At 37.5% G+C, this 19,160-nt stretch overlaps 2 protein-coding genes across 2 annotated transcripts in view; both read left to right on the forward strand.

The window, feature by feature from the left end:
- Positions 1–14,135, forward strand: part of LOC144957737 (solute carrier family 22 member 4-like) — a 47,124-nt gene extending 32,989 nt beyond the window's left edge. Inside the window, exons 4-6 of the mRNA XM_078889127.1 lie at positions 7,482–7,518; positions 9,838–10,120; positions 12,372–14,135. Coding sequence (XP_078745253.1) covers positions 7,482–7,518; positions 9,838–10,100 — 300 coding nt within the window. The 3' untranslated portion in view covers positions 10,101–10,120; positions 12,372–14,135. The remainder of the gene's footprint in view (positions 1–7,481; positions 7,519–9,837; positions 10,121–12,371) is intronic.
- On the forward strand, positions 11,035–13,779 carry LOC144957534 (solute carrier family 22 member 4-like). The gene is made up of 2 exons (XM_078888883.1): positions 11,035–11,222; positions 12,372–13,779. Exons 1-2 carry the CDS (start codon positions 11,035–11,037, stop codon positions 13,777–13,779), a joined length of 1,596 nt encoding a protein of 531 aa, XP_078745009.1.
- Positions 14,136–19,160: the final 5,025 nt, after the last annotated feature.

A 19,160-nucleotide genomic window follows, 5' to 3' on the forward strand; every position in this document is an offset into this window, starting at 1 on the left:
AAATTCATTGGACATGAGTAACCAGTCCTCCGGAGTGAATAGTGAACAAGCAATAATATGTTACATGTTGAATTATAATGTAGAGTAACTATAGATAGTATGCGCTTGGCTAAGAAGCTCATAACATTGCCATCCGGAAGTATAACGGACCAACACACAAAACTGTGTGTATCCATGAACGTTTATAGTCGGGTTAATAAAGTTCAGTGAGCATTACTGGTAAGCGCGGATGGCAAAAAACAATAACAAAGACCTGAGTGACGTCATCTGCATACTATCTATTTAGGTAGCATAGTATATAGAAGGAACGAAATTTGATTCAATAGTCTGATGTCACATCGCCCAGCAATGGCGGCCATCGTGGTTCTAAACAAAGAAAATCGGTACTTTTTATTCTTCATGCTGACTAGAACTTTTCATATGTCTTGTGATCAGAATGTGTAAAAGTAAAAACAGAATCAGATTTATAATGGGGTTTTTTTTCTCTGGATACGCTTTTATGCTCGTCGGAGAAATATACCATAAGGGCGTCCACCATTGTTCCGATAGTTTAGAGCCAGTTACTAAGTTACCACGTGTCATTACGAGGGAAGTGACGTTACGACTGTTGAAGCGTATTGACGTACCTCTGTTGCATGTTATATGTTATTGTTTTAGCCAACCATTTGTGTGAGTAGTTATTACTAAATTGCACCAATTGATGGCTCGCTCGTTACTAAGCATTAACCAATCAGAATATGCCATGCCTTAAACCCCGTTTCATCGCCTTGAGATACCGCCGAAGTCCACGAAACACACTAATAGGTCAGATCAAGATTTAGTTTGACACACTGATATTGAAATCTCTTATCATCGCAGTATTACTGTATGGCTGCGAAACATGGAAAATGAACAAAGAAGATGAAAGAAAAGGAAAAAAGTTAAGCTTTTGTATAGCGCAATATCCACTAAACGTGCTCAAAGCGCTTTACAATGGGTCCCTAGCCAACAGCAACATTTAACATGTAGGACGGGACACGACGCCTGTTAAGCGATATTACAATTTTTTCGGACCAGGACAATGGTGTAACGGCCAGGTACTCATTTGACACCTGCGTACGGTGTGAGAATGTGAGTAAAGGGCCTTCTCCAATGACTCAACTATGCGCCGAGCGAAGCTCGAACCCAGGACCTTCCGATCCGAAAGCGAGTGTCATACCACAAGACCACATAGCCGCACAAATGGAGTTGAAAAGAAGACACTTTCCAAAACAAAATCTCAGAAGAATATTAAGAATAAGACGGCAATACCACATAACAGATAAAGAGGTGGAATTGGCAGGAACGGAGTAGGTCAGTGCAGTGGTGAAAGAGGAAGAGATGGAACTGGTTTGGACATGTATTGAGAAAGTGAAATTGATTTGATTGTGCTATAGCAATGGGATGAACCAAGGCCTTCTATATAGAAGGCCTTGGATGAACACGACGAGGAAAGAGGAAAAGGGTACACACAAATACAACATGGCGCAAAATGGTGGAGAGGGAATGAAATGATGCTGGCGCATACTCATGGGCAGCGAGCAAGAACTGAAACAAGGGACCGGAACAAATGGAAGAAAACTGTTCAGCCCTTAGGCGCCTCCTGGCGCTGAGAGAATTAAGGTTAAGGTAGGATGAACTGCGGTTTTGGTCAAATACTTAAAACATCCACCAGCCAGATGTAACAAACCAACACACAAAACTATGTGTATCCTCGAATGCTTATAGTTTGATCGATATGCTTTAGTGAGAAATATGTAATCACCAAAATGGCTGTCAAAAAACAATAAAGAGTTTAGTGACGTCAATGTTGTTCCTTCTATAGTCTGATTGATATAATCTATCGAGAACTAACAACTAACAGAATGTCTAAAAATAAAAACAAAGAGTTGAGTGGTTCCGCCTATAGCCAAAACTGAAATACAGAGGCAGGAGACCTCTGGAGTGACAATAGGGTTTTTATAGCAGACGTTATAATATCAATGTCTAGACGTTTTAAGTCTGCAATAATGTTTATTTGTAATATAACCTAAATTTGGCTCATGTTTTCAGAAAAGTGAGCAGATAGGCACTTATGTTGATGATAACAATAAATAAAGTAAGCCGAAAAATGTCAGAGGACAACTAACTGTGATTAAAAACTCTGCGGCGATGAGGATTGGGCTGTTATGGCAACTCCGCCTGGCCACTAGAGGGGCGGTGTACAAACGAGGTCATCCACTACTCCAAAATAGTGGTTTCAAATGTAGTATCTATCTTGAATTCCTCATGCGACTTCTGGATGTTATGGGGTCAACACACGAACACCGCGAAAGTTTGTTAGGGAGCTAGCAGTTAAGTTTATGAGCCCAAGCTTTCTCAGCTTTCTATCTTCTGTTGGGTGATTAGTTCCCACTAAATTCTCTCTAAGAAGACTGTTACCTTTTTAGATTCTACATAGTTTTGTGTCAGAAATTATGTGTACTTTACACATACCATCAATATCAAAATACAGTTCACCCCAGATAATCGCAACACCTTGGGGATAAGCGAAAATGTTGCGATTAACCAAAGTTTCCGTTAACCGAAATCAGTTCCCTGTCCACTATTACAACATTTTCCCTCTGAGATTACACGGGCTTGGAACCGTCCATGGCAACATTAATTTTGTTTTGTTTTGTTTTGTATTTTGTAAAGCGCTTCTAGCAGGTTTAGTGAATTTTGCGATATATAAAAGCTCAAGTTTTTGATTGATTGTTTGTTTTGTTTTGTTTTTAATTTTTCGTATGTTTGTTTGTTTATTTATTTTTCTTTGGGGGGGTGGGGTTGTTGGTTTGTTTTTTTTTTGGGGGGGAGTTTTTTTTTCTTTGTTTAAAAAAATAGTTGTAAATTCTATCATCTTCCTTTGCAGTTGACATCACTTATTTCCCTAAGAAGGCAGCAATGATAATTTGTTGTTTTGTTGTTTTGTTTTGTTTTGTTTTGTTTTGTTTTTTGTTGTTCTTTTTTTTTGTTTTTATTTGTTTGTTTTTCATTATTTTTTTTTGCTCAGTCCAAGTGTTTATAAACGTGTAATCTCAAACCACTTGTTGTAAAAAGTGTTCTTAGTCCTCCTCTTTGATTGAAACGAAAACCATATGACAGCGCTGTATTGATTTTGACAAGCAAAAGCAGCTTTGATGCAAACCGACATCTTATTCAGAATGGATAAATTTCAATGATTTTGTTTTAGCATTCATAAGAGTCAAAGAGGATAGCCCTGATGAGAGACAATAAGTTCTCACCAAACCAATTGGTCACAATTCACAGTTGTCAATCCCAAAAAACAAATATTATCGATCAGTCTCTCTTACCTGTTGTCCAGAAAATGTCCAGTCCTCTTGCCTCCTATTTAATGGTCGCAGGTGATTGCATAAAAGGCCATACTGCAAAGCCCGGCCCTCTTTTGTATCTAATAGAATGGTGACACACTACTGGGTGTGTAGCATTAAACCCCATCCTCTCTCGATTCTCCAACCTGTCATGATTTCACATACGATGAAATTTAATCCTAAGAATCTTTTTAATTGATTTCTTGAATTTGCCACTTTTTGAGGTCGAAATCTTGTTGCAATTAACCGAAGTGTGTTGCAAATAAACCAGTAATTTTTATATACAATTAAATCCATTTCTTGGGAAATGTTGCGATTAACCGAAATTAGCGATTAACCGAGTTGCTATTATCCGGAGCAGTCTGTTCTATGTTTACCGACTTGACTTTGAAAAATGAATTACAGAAGGAGCCCTAAGTTCTTGTCCTACGTATTGCATGACATTAGGATTTAAGGTTAATTCACTGTCGTTAGTAGTGCTTAGGAAAACATACGATCTATATTAAATAAAACTCACGATTTATTTTCTTTTAGTGGTCGTCACCTTGTACTTTGATGTCTTATTTGGGTCAGTAATGGGCTACAATTATACAAAGGCTGCGGTATCAGGTTATGAGTTAACGAAGGCTTTGGGCCGACAATGACCAAACATTTACTTCAGAAAAAAGACGACAATTACGAATAAATACATTATTGTGAGATGTGTTCAATAGGGAAATACAATGTGATGTCCAAAAAAAACACCCCAAAAAAACTTGTTCCAATCTTATTGAAAGTATATAACCACTCTTCAGGAGGACTGGATCATACTTATTATGTAATGTGTAATTGATCATCTTGTTTCAAAGTGATGGCATCTTATTTTCTAGTTGAACTACAAAGTGGCCACAAAGTCTATCCCTGATTTCAAAGAGTAAGTCTTTTATTCTAAAAACATTTTAGATATTTGCATCTGGTTTTTACCATCTTCTAAGGAAAACTCATATATTTATGCTCAACAGTCATCGACCGTAGCCATCCTTAAGTTATAGCCTGACACTGAAACCCGAAAAGACTGGCATTTTGACGTCAATATTTGGTTTTTGCACCACCAAGTGAGTTGTCGTTAGTAGTGCTCAAGGAAACAAGTGATTCCATTGGTTGAACTATTGAATACAACTCACGATTTGTTTTCTTTTGTGGCCAAAGACTGGCATTTTGACGTCATTTTTTGGTCAGTGTCAGACTACGTATTGACCCACATTGCATCAGCATATTTATTAGCAAAATGAGCATGAACTTATTTCGACCTGGCAAAAGTATGACCCAAATCTTTTTGTGTAATACAATGTGATTGCATGAAACAAAATCGTCAGAGGTATCTCTGTAGCTCAACAACATTTTAAAGCCCTTTTTTGGCTGACCATTACAGGAAAACGATTTTTTTTAAAAATAAGGATAATATATATTTGCTGATAACTAAAACTGCCAGACATCAGTTAATTTCTTAATCTACACGCTCAGTTTTCATGAGTTCTGCCGTTGTTTTTAAAACACAGTTTTTGCAATGTTAACCAAATAGCACATACTGTATTCTTCAATAAAACGGCAGAGTTGTATATAGATGGTATAGATAGTTCGAAGATGACGTCACTCTTTGTTATAGTTTTTTGCCATCCGCGTTTATGAGTAATGCTCACTGAACTGTATTAACCTGACTATAAACGTTTATGGATACACAGTTTTGTGCGCATACTATCTATAGATAGTATGCGCTTGGCTAAGAAGATCATAACATTGCCATCCGGAAGTATAACGGACCAACACACAAAACTGTGTGTATCCATGAACGTTTATAGTCAGTTTAATACAGTTCAGTGAGCATTACTCATAAACGCGGATGGCAAAAAACAATAACAAAGACCTGAGTGACGTCATCGTCGAACTATCTTTAAATGGGCCATAAAGAAGGCAACGGGCTAGCACGACGTATACTTATTTTCAGGTCTGATTCCCCAAACTGATATGGGCTCATTGTTAGAATGGAACTGCTCTCAAACAAGCGTAAAATATTCCCATGACACAATAATATTCGGTTATCAGACCTGCAAAATATGTGACGTCGCGCGACGGTTTGGTCCGGAAGGTACATTTTGGACATTTAGACCTTTTGGTATTTCTGAATAGATCATTCTTTTCTCTTTAATTTGATACCTGTTTCATTAATGTATCATATTTTTTGGCTGAGTTATACAAGATTGAAATTGGGAGGTTCCTGCTAATCTCAGATCCAAAATTCAGAGAAATTTGCACTTAAAGATTTTACACACATCACCATAGCAACGGCATGTTATATTCAGGTATCGTAATGAAATTTGGCATGCGTTTTATATAGCTTGTGACTAACATGTGTGTAAAATTATATTTAATTTGGTCCATCAGCTTTTACACAACACTCGTTTTTCTAATGACGATATTTTTTGTGAATTGACCCTCGAGTGAAAAAATAAACCCAACAATTAGCACTCATACTTTTATCCATTTTAACAGTGCAATGTTTATTTAAAGTTAGCTGTGATATCGGCACTATTTCACAAGATCTGCAATTCTAGAAAGTCTTCACAAATTAACTGGCGAAAGTAGCCGAGGCATTACAGTCGATTGACTGAAAACCAAAAGGCCGTGAGTAAGTCAGACAATCTAACACTTCAAACTTGAAACAAAGGAATGGAAATAGTGTCAACTCAACCATAATTTCTCATGCTCAATCGATGTGTTCAAATTTGATTGAGCTATTGGCAGGGGGGGGGGAGAGGTATCTTGGATTGGGGGGGGGGGGGAGGAGGTGGTGGTAACAGCTCTTTGCACTCAGAAAGGAAAGAGTCCTCACCCACTCGGGTTTTTTTTTCCTTTTATTTTCAACATCCTCCTTCATGCCCCCCCCCCCCCCCCCCCCCTCCCTCTCTCCTCTTCTCTCCCTTCTTCCCATAACTCTCTCTCTCTCTCTCTCTCTCTCTCTCTCTCTCTCTCTCTCTCTCTCTCTCTCTCTCTCTCTCTACTTCCTGTTCCATCATTCTCTCTTTCATTTCATAATCACTCTCTTCATTTTGATCGTCCTATTCACTATAGCTATCTCTTTCTATCGGTCTGTCCATTAACTCTTTTCTGTTATTTCCGTTGGTAACTATGCAATGGCCTACTTCTGCTTACATAATTGGAATTTGAGTACCCTCTTTCGGGGTTATAATTTGACCACAAGACGGGGTCAATGGGCTAAAAATAGCATTGCGAAGGCAGGAATAGAGTTCCCCTTTGAGAAAAAGTTTTAGGTTACCAGATTGGCGTCCTTTTGCTAAGCTTAAAGAGTCGTCAACGAACGTCAAAATGATCCCTCTTTCAATGGGTGAAAACAGGGTATACTCTCTTTAAATATTAAATTTATATACTTAAGACTGTTTTTAATGAAAAAGGTACGATTTTATGATAGAAAAATACTTTAAAAAGTCAAAAATGGAAAAAACGCATTTTGACTATTTTAGTCACTTTTCAAATATAATGGCCGTTTTCTCAGTTCAGCTAGAAGTACCTTCCGGACTGAACCGTCGCGCGACATCACATATGTGCACGTGGGTCTTGGGCCAGCTTGTAATTTCAGATAATAATGAGTCAGCCAAATTACCAGGTGATATAGTTTTCTTATCTAATACACAGTGGGGCTATGTGGTCTTGTAGTATGACACTCGCTTTCGGATCTGAATGACCTTGGTTCGAGCCTCGCTCGGTGCTTAGTTGAGTCCTGTAAAAGGCTCTTTACTCACATTCTCTCGCTGTACTCAGGTGTGAAATGAGTACCTGGCCTCTAACAGCCTTGTCTTTGTCGGGAAAAAATGGTATTATCGCCTAACAGGCGGCGTCATATCTCGTTCTAATTGAACGTGTTGCTGTTGGTCGGGCGGACCCTTTGTTAACCGCTTTGAGCCCATTTAGTGGATATTGATCTACATAAAAGCTTAAGATTTAGTTTGTGTAATGTTTTGATTTTTTGTTTTTGTTTTGTTCTGTTTTGGCTCATGTTTTTTGCTTATTATATTATGATGTAAACTTAATACAATAACTCTTTGAATTTTCTTGAAGGCTAAAGGAAGGTGGATACACACAATGGGAGAACTTGGTAAGGCTATTTTTAATGTTGTTGTTGGTGTTGGTGGTGGTGGTGGTGATTATAATGGTTATGATGATGATGATGATGATGATGATGATGATGATGATGATGATGATGATGATGATGATGGTAATAATGATAATGATGATTTCGATGATGATATTGAATTTCGATGATATTAATATGATTTTGTGACCTGAGATCATTTCCGAATTCAAAGGATGTCTTTGGAATTTAATCGCATTGTCGACTGTAAAATGCTCATAGAATTATTAATACTACTACTACTACTACTACTACACTACATACTACTCTACTGCTCTACTGCTACTACTACTACTACTACTACTACTACTACTACATACTACTACTACTACTACTACTACTACTACTACTACTACTACTACACTATACTACTCTCGCTACTACTACTACTACTACTACTACTACTACTATACTGTCTGCTGCTGCTGCTACTACTACTTACTACTACTACTACTACTACTACTACTATCTAATTACTACTACTATTACTTATACTACTACTACTACTACTACTACTACTACTACTACTACTATACTACTACTATACTCTCTGCTGCTGCTACTACTACTACTACTACTACTACTACTACTACTGACTGCTACTACTACTACTATTTAAACTACTACTACTACTACTACTACTACTACTACTACTACTATACTACTACTACTACTACTACTATACTACTACACTACACTACTATACTACTACTACTACTATACTACTGCTGCTGCTGCTACTACTGCTACTACTACTACTACTACTACTACTACTAATACTACTACTACTACTACTAACACTAATACTACTACTACTATACTACTGCTGCTGCTGCTACTGCTACTACTACTACTACTACTACTACTACTACTACTACTACTACTACTACTACTAGTACTACACTACTACTACTACTACTACTACTACTAACTACTGCTACTACTACTGTGCTGCTACTACTACTACTACTACTACTACTACTACTACTACTACTACTACTACTACTACTACTAACAACAACAACACTACTACTACTACTACTACTACTACTACTACTACTATTATTACTATTACCAATACTACTACTACTACTACTACTACTACTATTTACAATACTACTACTACTACTATTACAATACTACTACTACTACTACTACTACTACTAACTACTACTACTACTATACTACTACTACTACTACATAATAATAATAATAATAATAATAATAGAAAGAAGAAGAAGAAGAAGAAGAAGAAGAAGAAGAAGAAGAAGAAGAAGAAGAAGAAGATTTATAAGTTATTTATATAGCGCTCCACTTCCACATAAGTGCCCAGCGGCGCTTTGCAATATCAATTGTCATTCAAACAATCATATATTTGACAATTTTGAGAATACATATGAAGAAACAAACACTTACACATGCACACAAACTCAAAGACATAAACATTTACATTCGTACACAAACATACACACAAACACATATTGAAACCAATATTGCTTTCTAACATTAGTAACGTATTCTAACGAAAGACATTTGAATGAGAGCGATCTTTATTCATGTTTTCGTCCAACCTAGTCATCGATCATATGATTTATCCTGTACAACGATTGGACATTTCTCAATAAATGTAAACATGTTGCTGTGTTAATGAAAGTTGTAAAACATACCCATGTGTCATGCTGAGCAAAATGACCAATTGTAACGTTGGATATTTCTCAAACTGTGATCACTTTTCACTATGTGGGCCATTTTGAGCACATATTCCAATGTGACCAATGACTCGAGCAGATGGAAAGGTAATATAGATCACTCTCACTGATTAATAGGCTTCAACTGTCATGACGTCACTTCCCTCGTAATGACGCATAGTTACTTAAGTAACTGGCTCTAAACTATCGGAACAATGGCGGCGCCCTTATGAAATATTTCTCCGACGAGCATACGGCCGTTTTATTAAAGAACATAGTATGTGCTATTTGATCAACATTGCATATACTGTGTTTTTAAAAACAACATAAGCATACAAGGGTATCCAGAGGAGAAAAGCATTTAAATATGATCATGTTTTGACTTTTATACATTCTGACCGCATGACATATGAAAAGTTCTTGCCAGCATGAAGAATAAAAAGTACCGATTTTCTTTGTTTAGAACCAAGCTGCTTGCCGTTGCTGCGACGTGACATCAGACTTTTTAATCCAATTACAACAAAAAAAAAAACCAAAAAAAAAGAAGAAAGAAAGAAAAAGTTATAAAGTGATCTCCATTATAATCTCCATTCAGAGAAATCTTCTATAACGATGGACTCCCTGTTGAAAGACCTTGGAGGGTGTGGGAGATTCCAGATCTTTCTAACCTTTCTGGTTTACCTTACCACCATACCCACGGAGCTCAGCTTCTTTATCGAAAGCTATGCCCTATACAACCCTGGCTGGAAGTGTCTGGGGAACTCGACCACCACGTCGTATCCAGGGGCAGCAACTACAGCAGAAGAATTAGGGACAACATCATCAGCTTATGGTGGTGATGGTCTTTCATTGTTGTAAAGGACTAACCTCACTCATAGGTAGGTTGTAAACCGTCGCTCATTTAACGTCATTTGGTCCGAATGAATGAAGTTGACATCACTCAGGTCTTTGTTACTGTTTTGTTGTTTTATATGCGTTTGTTTCTTTGTTTTTTTTTGCCAACCACGTTTATGAGTAATTCTCACTAAACTGTATTAACCAGATTATAAAAGGTCATGGTTACGCATCGCGTGTTGGTCCGTTATACTTTCGGCTGGCAATGTTGTGAGTTTCTTAGCCCAGCGCACACTATCTATAATATGTAATAATGTAAATAAAGGTCACTCACATTTTTGTCGGAACAATTGTTTCGTGCTTTGATCGCACCTCCTCAGCCGACGATGACTCAAGTGGTTTTACTGATCCCCACTGCTTGTTCTGGGGTGTATTATGTCATATATTTTCAAAGTATTTTATAAAACAGCTAGAAATAAATAGTCATTTAGGGATAAATCGAAACAAAAAAAATCAACATAATACATATGTACATATAACTCAAGTCAGCAACTGACACGCCCGGAATAACTAAATATCCATAAATAAACACCCAAGCTACGAACCCAGCCTTATTCATATGAGTCTCTGCCGACTGATTGATATTCAAAGCACTAAACGGTCGTATCAGCTAAATAATGAGTGATTTTTTGTTTCATTATAATATATTACTAGACGATGCGACCCACTTCGCTGGGTTCACTTTTGTTATTTATAAAAAGTTTTAAAACTAAATGCTTCTGATTAAAATATTAATCTTCAATCACCAAAACCTACTCCTCAAAGAACGATAATTGGCGAAAACTTTTGACAGCATCACCGAAGAAGAAACCCATATCATCCTGCACTCGAAGAACACATCGCTAGACAACAATGGAGAAGCATGGACAAAAAAAAACCCACGAACTTTGATGTCACAATGGGAAGCTACGACGGATCAGAAACATGCGAGTTCGTTGGTTTATACCTACTTTTCCAACTGCAACATCTTGATGTAAACATGAGACTATACAGACACAACGGGCTCGCAGTGTGCAGTAAAAGACTGATGCGGACTGAAATTGTAAAGAAAAAATATGTAAAATCTTTCAGGACAACAATCTTAAAGTTTCCATCGAAGCCAACAAAAAGAAATTCGATTTCCTAGACATAACTATCCACCTAAACAACGGCACCTACCAACCATTTTCAAAACCTAACAACATCCCATTGTACGTCAATAGACATAGCAACAACCCGCCATCTAAAATATTTAAAAAAAACATCCCAGAGCATTAACAAACGACTATCTAACAACTCTACAAACAACAACTTATTCAACGAAGCAATCCCACTATACACAGACACACTACTAAAAAGTGACTATGACAATAAACTAAAATATAAAGGGGAGACCATAACCACCCCAACGAAAAAATGTCAAAAAAAAAAAACGAAATATAACATGGTTCAACCCACCCTACAGCAAGAACGTGACAACCTCTATCGGCAACAAATTCTTCAATCTACTTAAAACATGCTTCCCTCCAGTTTACATCCTATAACCCATCATGAAAAAAACACCAACAAAATAGGATACACCTGCATGCCAAACATACAAAACATTATTTCCTCCAACAACAAACGAAAACTAGCACAGCCAGCTCAGCCCAACAACAACCTAGAGAAAAAATGCAACTGCAGGACACAGGCAACATGCCCACTAAACATCCATTGCTGACTCAAAACGTTATTTATCAAGCCACAGTTAGACGCCCAGACACACCAAAACAAGAAACATACACTGGCCTCACTGAGTTTTCATTCAAAACTAGAACAACCTGCATAAATCTTCCTTCAAAAATATACACAAACGACATTCTACTACACTAAGCGAATACATTTGGAACCAAAGAAAAAAAATCATAACACCAAATATGTTGGCACAAGTCTCACATTTCGGGTTGTGAATTTAATTTGAACCATCTAGATAAATCATACCGTATTATTCAAATACTATTTTTAGGCAATGTGTTAAATTTTGTAAATATATTTTTGTTACTTGATTTCTCTTGTCTCGCCACGCTAAGTTGTATTCAAATTAAAGCTTTGAAAAAAATGTGTATGAAATAGTGCCAGACAAAGCAAGAAATCTGAAGGTGTGCATGAAACCGTGCTTTGTTTCATACACAAATTTTAGGTCTTTATCTTACATCATTGCCTGCTCCTTTTTTTGGTCACTTTTAAGCTGTATTTTGTGTTCCTTTTCGTCCACAGGACTTCAGAAGAAAACAGAATGTGGACGGAATACGGGAAGTATTCCTGCAAGGCCTATGAATCGTGTCACCAGGTAGAGTTCAGCCCAGACGCGTCAACGGTAGTCACAGAATGGGGTCTGACTTGCAACAGGGGGTGGATTCTCTCCACGATGTTATCCATCAGGATGTCTGGATATCTATGTTCCACCTTGTTAACGGGCTATGTCGGAGACAGATTCGGCCGAAAACTTCCCTATGTCATATCCCGACTCGTTATCGCTGTTCTTAGCCTCATTTCCTTTTTCGCTGTCTCGTGGCAAATGTACGCGGCCGTGTCTTTTTTACTTGGGTTTGCCGGATCGTACACCATCCTGTCTCGGGTAACTGTTATTGAATATGTTTCTGGTAAATGGAGAATCCGATTCGCTAGTTTGCCTTTTTGGACACTTATTGACATGATTTTGGTTCTCCTTGCCATGCTAGTCAGCGACTGGAGAACTCTAAGGCTGATCGGGTGCGTTTTGGGTTTTATACTATTTTTTCCTGCCCTTTTGTGGATGCCAGAAAGTCTGAGGTGGACGACCGTTAAAGGAACGAAAGAACAGGTCGTTAATTTGATTGGGAGAATTGCAAAAATGAACAAGAAGCCGTTGCCTCAAGAGGATAGAATCAACGCTGTGGTTGAGAAGAACATACAGGAAAAAACGAAGCCGTCTTCCAGATTATACTATCTTCAACTTTTTAGAAAACGGTACATATACCCTAGCGTGGTTGTAGGTCTTACAGCGTTTTCTGTTAATGTCGTTCATTTTGCCTTTTTATTTGGCGTCGTTGCTCTTCCTGGCAATTATTACGTAAATATGATACTATTCTTAGCAACCGACTTACCCGCGAAGGTATGCGGTCTCTTATTCGCGAACAGATTCCCGAGAAAACCGACTATGCTGGTGATGCTTATTCTGACCTCTCTGTGTTTGTTCGGTATCGTGGCCAATGACCTTGCAGGGTCAGGGCAGTCGAGGCATTTTGGTATGGTTGGTTTAGTGATGACGAGTACTCTCTTATTGTATATTGCTTGGATTACATTCAATACCTCTGTTCAGGAACTTTACCCGACTGTCGTTCGGAGCACGGTAATCGGATACGAATCATTCTGTGGTGGCATTGGAAGTATCGTTGCGCCTTACCTTATCCCAAGCGATCCGAGTACATTTTACATTAGTTACTTGACCTTGGCTATCTTAACATCGGTGTGTGCTGGGCTGTTGCTGTTTTTCCCAGAGACAAAAGGAAAACCCATGAAAGATACGTTTGGTGATGACGTGGATGTCAAGTATGTTAAAAAAGATGGCGTTGGAAAGGAAGACATATTTGTTGTTGAAGCTCAAAGTAAACCGGAGGAAAGGAAACTAGACTCCAGACTGTAAAGTAACATCGTAATATGTGACCCACAGTCCCGAAACGGTATCGGGATAAATTAATGAAGTGCTGAAAATTGATTCGTCTAGCCACAAACATGAAGCTTTGCATTATTTCGACTTGCACTTATTTGCAGGTCTGATAACCCATTTCCTTATCGGATCATCGTTGTAATGGAAATCTCAGAAAATGACGCAAAATTTTGTCTATTACAACAATGTTAAACTAGGCCCATAAGGATGTTCGGATGTCAGACCTACATATATGCACACGTCGGATTATTTCCATTCATTAAATGGGAAAACCCCATAAATACTTGCAATTGCAAAAAAAAAAAAGTAAAAACTATGATAATAGTAATAAATTAATAAAATTAATAAATGATAACAATTATAACGTTAGAAATGAAAACAACCTTTAAAAGATTTTTAAACCCCTCAAAATTCTTTTTATTTATAATTTTAATTTCAAATTCACTCGTCTGGGCTCAATTCCACCAGACATAGCTTAACTCTCTCCTTGCCATCTGCAGCAGAATCGTCACATTTGTTACGATACAAGTTATATTTTATTTCTTACTCAGATTTGTTTTGTACATCACAAACTTTGAAGAATGATCTTTTGTTTAATTAATAATAATAATAATAATAATAATAATAATAATAAAAGAAAAGAAGAAAAAAGAAAAGAAGAAGAAGAAAAGAAAAAAAAGAAAAGAAGAAGAAGAAAAAGAAGAAGAAAGAATGAATGAATTTATATAGCGCCTAGATCCACAATGTGCTCAGAGGCGCTTTACAATGCAAATAAAACACAACAATAAATCGATAATTAATAAGAACATAAAGTTATTTTGTAGAGAGATTGTTTGAATTTTTCAAAAATCAATCTTTCTGCTAGTTAGTTAAGCCTACCGTTTTGGGAAAATGCTGAAAATGCTTGCTAAGGAAAGAGTTAAATACTGTTTTGAGACGGTGGGTCACATATCCCAGACAGGATTTTTAGCTACAAGTACAACGAGTTGACAAAGTCTTGATAAATATAATAATAATGATAGATCTTTTTTGGGCATAAATATGGCAAATTGTCATTTAGTTACACTTGTTATAACATTATATGATAACTATATATAACATTGAACAGATATTTCACTCCTACTTATATATAATCACGGTCTCATACTTTTAAATGGAATTAACGTAAAACTAATGTAATGTTGCTCGAAGAAATAAATAACAATGTGGTTTTGAATGTAAGCTTCAATTTAATATTCGAAAACAGACAAAATGGACGTTTCGGGTTTCCCCTTTATCAACTTTACTTACTTACTTATCCGAACCAGCGACCACCTGAGCTCTAGCCCTTCGGTCTTGTGCCATAACGTAGAAGTTAGACGTCTTTTGTAGTTGTTCCAGGTGACTATAAAGTGTATTACTGATGCTTGGATTTGGTGGGAGGAATGTGCATCTCAGGTCTTCAAGAGGTTGACATTCAAGCAAGTGGTGTGTTACTGTTTCATTGGGGTGTTGACATAGGGGGCAGGAAGGGGATGTGTCTTTTGTAATTTTTGCTTAAATGGTTGTTGAGCGGTATGTGTTGTGTTCTTGGTTGAAAGATGATGCTTTGCTGGTGTCTTCTGAGCTTATTTAGGCAATCAGTCTTTACAGGAGTGGTCATTGGGACAACATACATCTACCCGTGGTGCTCATTGCCCAACTGTTCATCCATTCTTCTCTCTTATTTGTTTTGATTATTTGTTTCGCTGTGTCTAAGGATACTGGAATTGGCTGTAAAAGTGTTGATCCGAGTCTGGCTAGTCTGTCTGCATTGTCATTTCCTGGTATATTTCCCCTTTATCAACAAAGCAGGATGAAGGAAACACTACAGACGAATGAGATAATATGGTAGTTATTGTCAACAACGCAACTAACACATTATCTCATTCGTCTATAGTGTTTCATTCATCCTGCTTTGTTAATAAAGGGGAAATCCGAAACGTTCATATTATCTGTTTTCGTATATTAAATTGAATCTTACATTCAATTTCACATTGTTATCCATAAAACTAATGCAAAATACAACAGTATAAGATTTCCCAATGCCTGCGTTGGAATCTTGGGAGAGCGCATTGGAAAAGAGTTCGAAACTTCAAATGCAACTGTTAAAGATTCTTATTACTAAACCTCTCCATCCAGTGACCTCAATTGTGACCCATCGTCTCAAAACGGTATTATGTCGGGTTGAACCAGATGCGAAAAAGTCAATTTAGAGCTAAACCGGTCAAAATTCTGAAAATTTGCAAGTCAGCACACACTAAAATATGATATTCATTCTCCTCGATAACACATACAACTCAACCCAATTAATTTCTGGCTATAATCAAATATTCAGCATTTAATCATCCTGACCTAATACCGCTTTGAGACGAGGTCACAATTAGTATTTCTCATCAAAACGTACTCTTTTTTTTACAATTATTTATTCTCGAATTCAACTATTTGACATTAAGAATTATCCTTGTATCAGCATTATCATTAGGCCTCAAAGTCTATTTATAGAAAATCATCGATTCACTGTTATATTATGTAAATGATGCTGCTCGAAGCTCGAGGAAATGAATAACAATGTGACATGAATGTTGGCTTCAATTTGATATACGAAAACAGATAAAATTAGATGAATCTTAACAACGCCACTACCACATTATATCATTCGTCTGTAGTGTTTCATTCATCCTGTTTTGTTGATAAAGGGGAAACCCGAAACATCCATTTTATCTTTTTTCGTATATTTAATTGAAGCTTACATTCAATTTCACATTGTTATTTGTTATATAATGTTGATGACAAGGCCAATAAGAATGCCATTGATAAAGATCTTACCTACATCATATTTGATTTGGACGAATAATGTAACATGGCATTGGATATTATTGGCTTTTGTATATAACAATTATTTGAAACTCTCAAATGTACGAGTCGGACATGCCAAAGGAATGTAAATAGAGTAAATTATACTACGAATATTGATATGACACTTATTTATTTTGTATTAGATATTTAATTATCAATATTATCAATTAATTGACATTGAATACTAATTATATAATTGATAAATTGTATCTATGCATAAAAGTTACACAGAGCATTTAAAGATTTTTTGGACATATTAGCTCTTAAACGATTCGATAATGATAATAAAATTTGAATAAAAATAGAACCATTAAAATGGTTATTTGACTGTTTTACCAGATTGGACTATTATTCGAGGAGAATCTAAGTAATAAATAATAATAATTGAGATTTTCTATGGCGCAATATCCACTAAACGTGCTCAAAGCGCTTTACAAGGGGTCCCTGGCCAACAGCAACAATTAACATGACGTCTCTTAGGCGAAATTACATTTTTTTTTCGGACAGAGGCGACGCTGTTATCGGCCAGGTACTCATTCGCCATCTGAGTGCGATGAGAGAATGTGAGTAAAGAGACTTTTCCAAGGACTCAACTATGCCCTGAGCGAGGCTCGAACCCAGGACCTTCCGATCCGAAAGCGAGTGGATACCACGAGACCACAAGCCACAAAACTACACTATTTTTAAGCTAAGTTTACATTATTTTTATTTTATTTTAGAATAATTCCATATTTAGCGACGTGCATTTATTTGCAGGTCTGGTAATTTAATTCCTTAGGGGCTCACTGTTGTAATGGAAATCTCAAAAAAATCACACAAAATATTGTCCATTACAATAGTAACAATGTTAATTTAGGCCCATAAGTGAATTCAGATGTCAGACCTGCATATATGTACACGTCGATATTTACCTATCTCTTTTACTCAGTTCTGTCCGCCTAGTTTTGTTTTTCGTTTATCTCTTTCCTTTATTTTAAATATAACGTTGAACCGCACTCTTCCTTTCCCGCTCTCTCTTTTTCCCTATCTCTCTCTCTCTCTCTCTCTCTCTCTCTCTCTCTCTCTCTCTCCTCTCTCCTCTCTCTCTCTCTCTCTCTTCTCTCTCTCTCTCTCGCTCTCTCTCTCTCTCTCTCTTCTCTCTCTCTCTCTCTCTCGTCTCTCTCTCTCTCTCTCCTCTCTCTCTCTCCACTCTTTTCTTTCTCTCTCTCTCTCTCTCTCTCTCTCTCTCTCTCCTCTCTCTCTCTCTCCTCTTTTTCTTTTCTTCTCTCTCTCTCTCTTTTTCTCTCTGTCTCTCTCTCTCTCTCTTTCTCTCTCTCTCTCTTTCTTTCTCTCTCTCTTTCTCTCTCTCTGTGTCTCTCTCCCTCTCTCTCTCTCTTTCTCGATCTCTCTTTCTCTCCTGCTTCACAATCAAAGATCGATCCCGGTGCAGTCAGTCGAGAGTTATTTTCTGACTACCCTGTCCATCCAGCAGCGATTAGGTAGCTGGTTCTGTCAAATCTGGCGGAAAGTACTTTGCAATAGACTAGCGTCTTATCAAAAGGGTAACAAGCAATTGCTCCGTTTCACGCTATAGAAACCGGGATAAACTCCTGCTCCATGGGTCTAATGGCTCTGAAGGACTTAATTTTTTTTAATATAGCAACATCCATTAAACGTGCTCAAATCGCTTTACAAGGTGATCCCTGGCAAACAGCATCATCATCATCATCATCATCATCATCATCATCATCATCATCATCATCATCATCGTCCTCATCATTGCCTTTTTCAGCCTGGGTCAGGGTATAGGCCACAGACAAACAGTTTCTTACCTACAACATACAACAGACGATGGCAAAAACATCAACACTTAACATATAGGTCGATACATTACGCCTGTTAGGCGATATTGCATTTTTATTTTCCTACAGAGGCAACGCTGTTAACAGCCAGGTACTCATTTTACCCCTTCCGACCTTCCGATCCGAAGGTTAGTGTCATACCATTAAGATGATATTGCTGCACTTTACTCGCATTGTCTCCCCATACTCATGTGCAAAATGAGTACCTGGTCGGTATCTTTGTTGTTAGAAAAAATGTAACACGTAGGGCCTTGCAGGCGTTATATCTCGTCCTAAAACGCTAAGCTGCTATGAACAATCAGAGGTCCCGATATCGCAAAGGACAGTGATCGATGCTGGGTGCAGTCGATATTTTTTTTTTTTTGGACCCCCCCCCCCCCCCCCCCCCTTCCCCTGTTGTCCAACCAGCAGGCAGTGATTGGGTGGTTGTGTCTGTAGATCTGGGGAAAAGTACTTTGCAATAGGCTAGCGTCCTATCCAAAGGATAGCAAACATCGCTATTGTTCGTTTCATGCTATAGAAATCTCAATGAGATTGGAACCAGATTATTACATCACGCTTATGTTCCCTATTCAGCGAGAAGACGTCACACAACCATAGGTGGTCTAAAAACAATAACAGAGACCCGTCGGTTGTCTA

The sequence above is a fragment of the Berghia stephanieae genome, chromosome 12, assembly GCF_034508935.2.
Source record: "Berghia stephanieae isolate SIO BIC M18660-M18661 chromosome 12, UCSD_Bste_1.3, whole genome shotgun sequence".
NCBI lineage: Eukaryota > Metazoa > Mollusca > Gastropoda > Nudibranchia > Aeolidiidae > Berghia > Berghia stephanieae.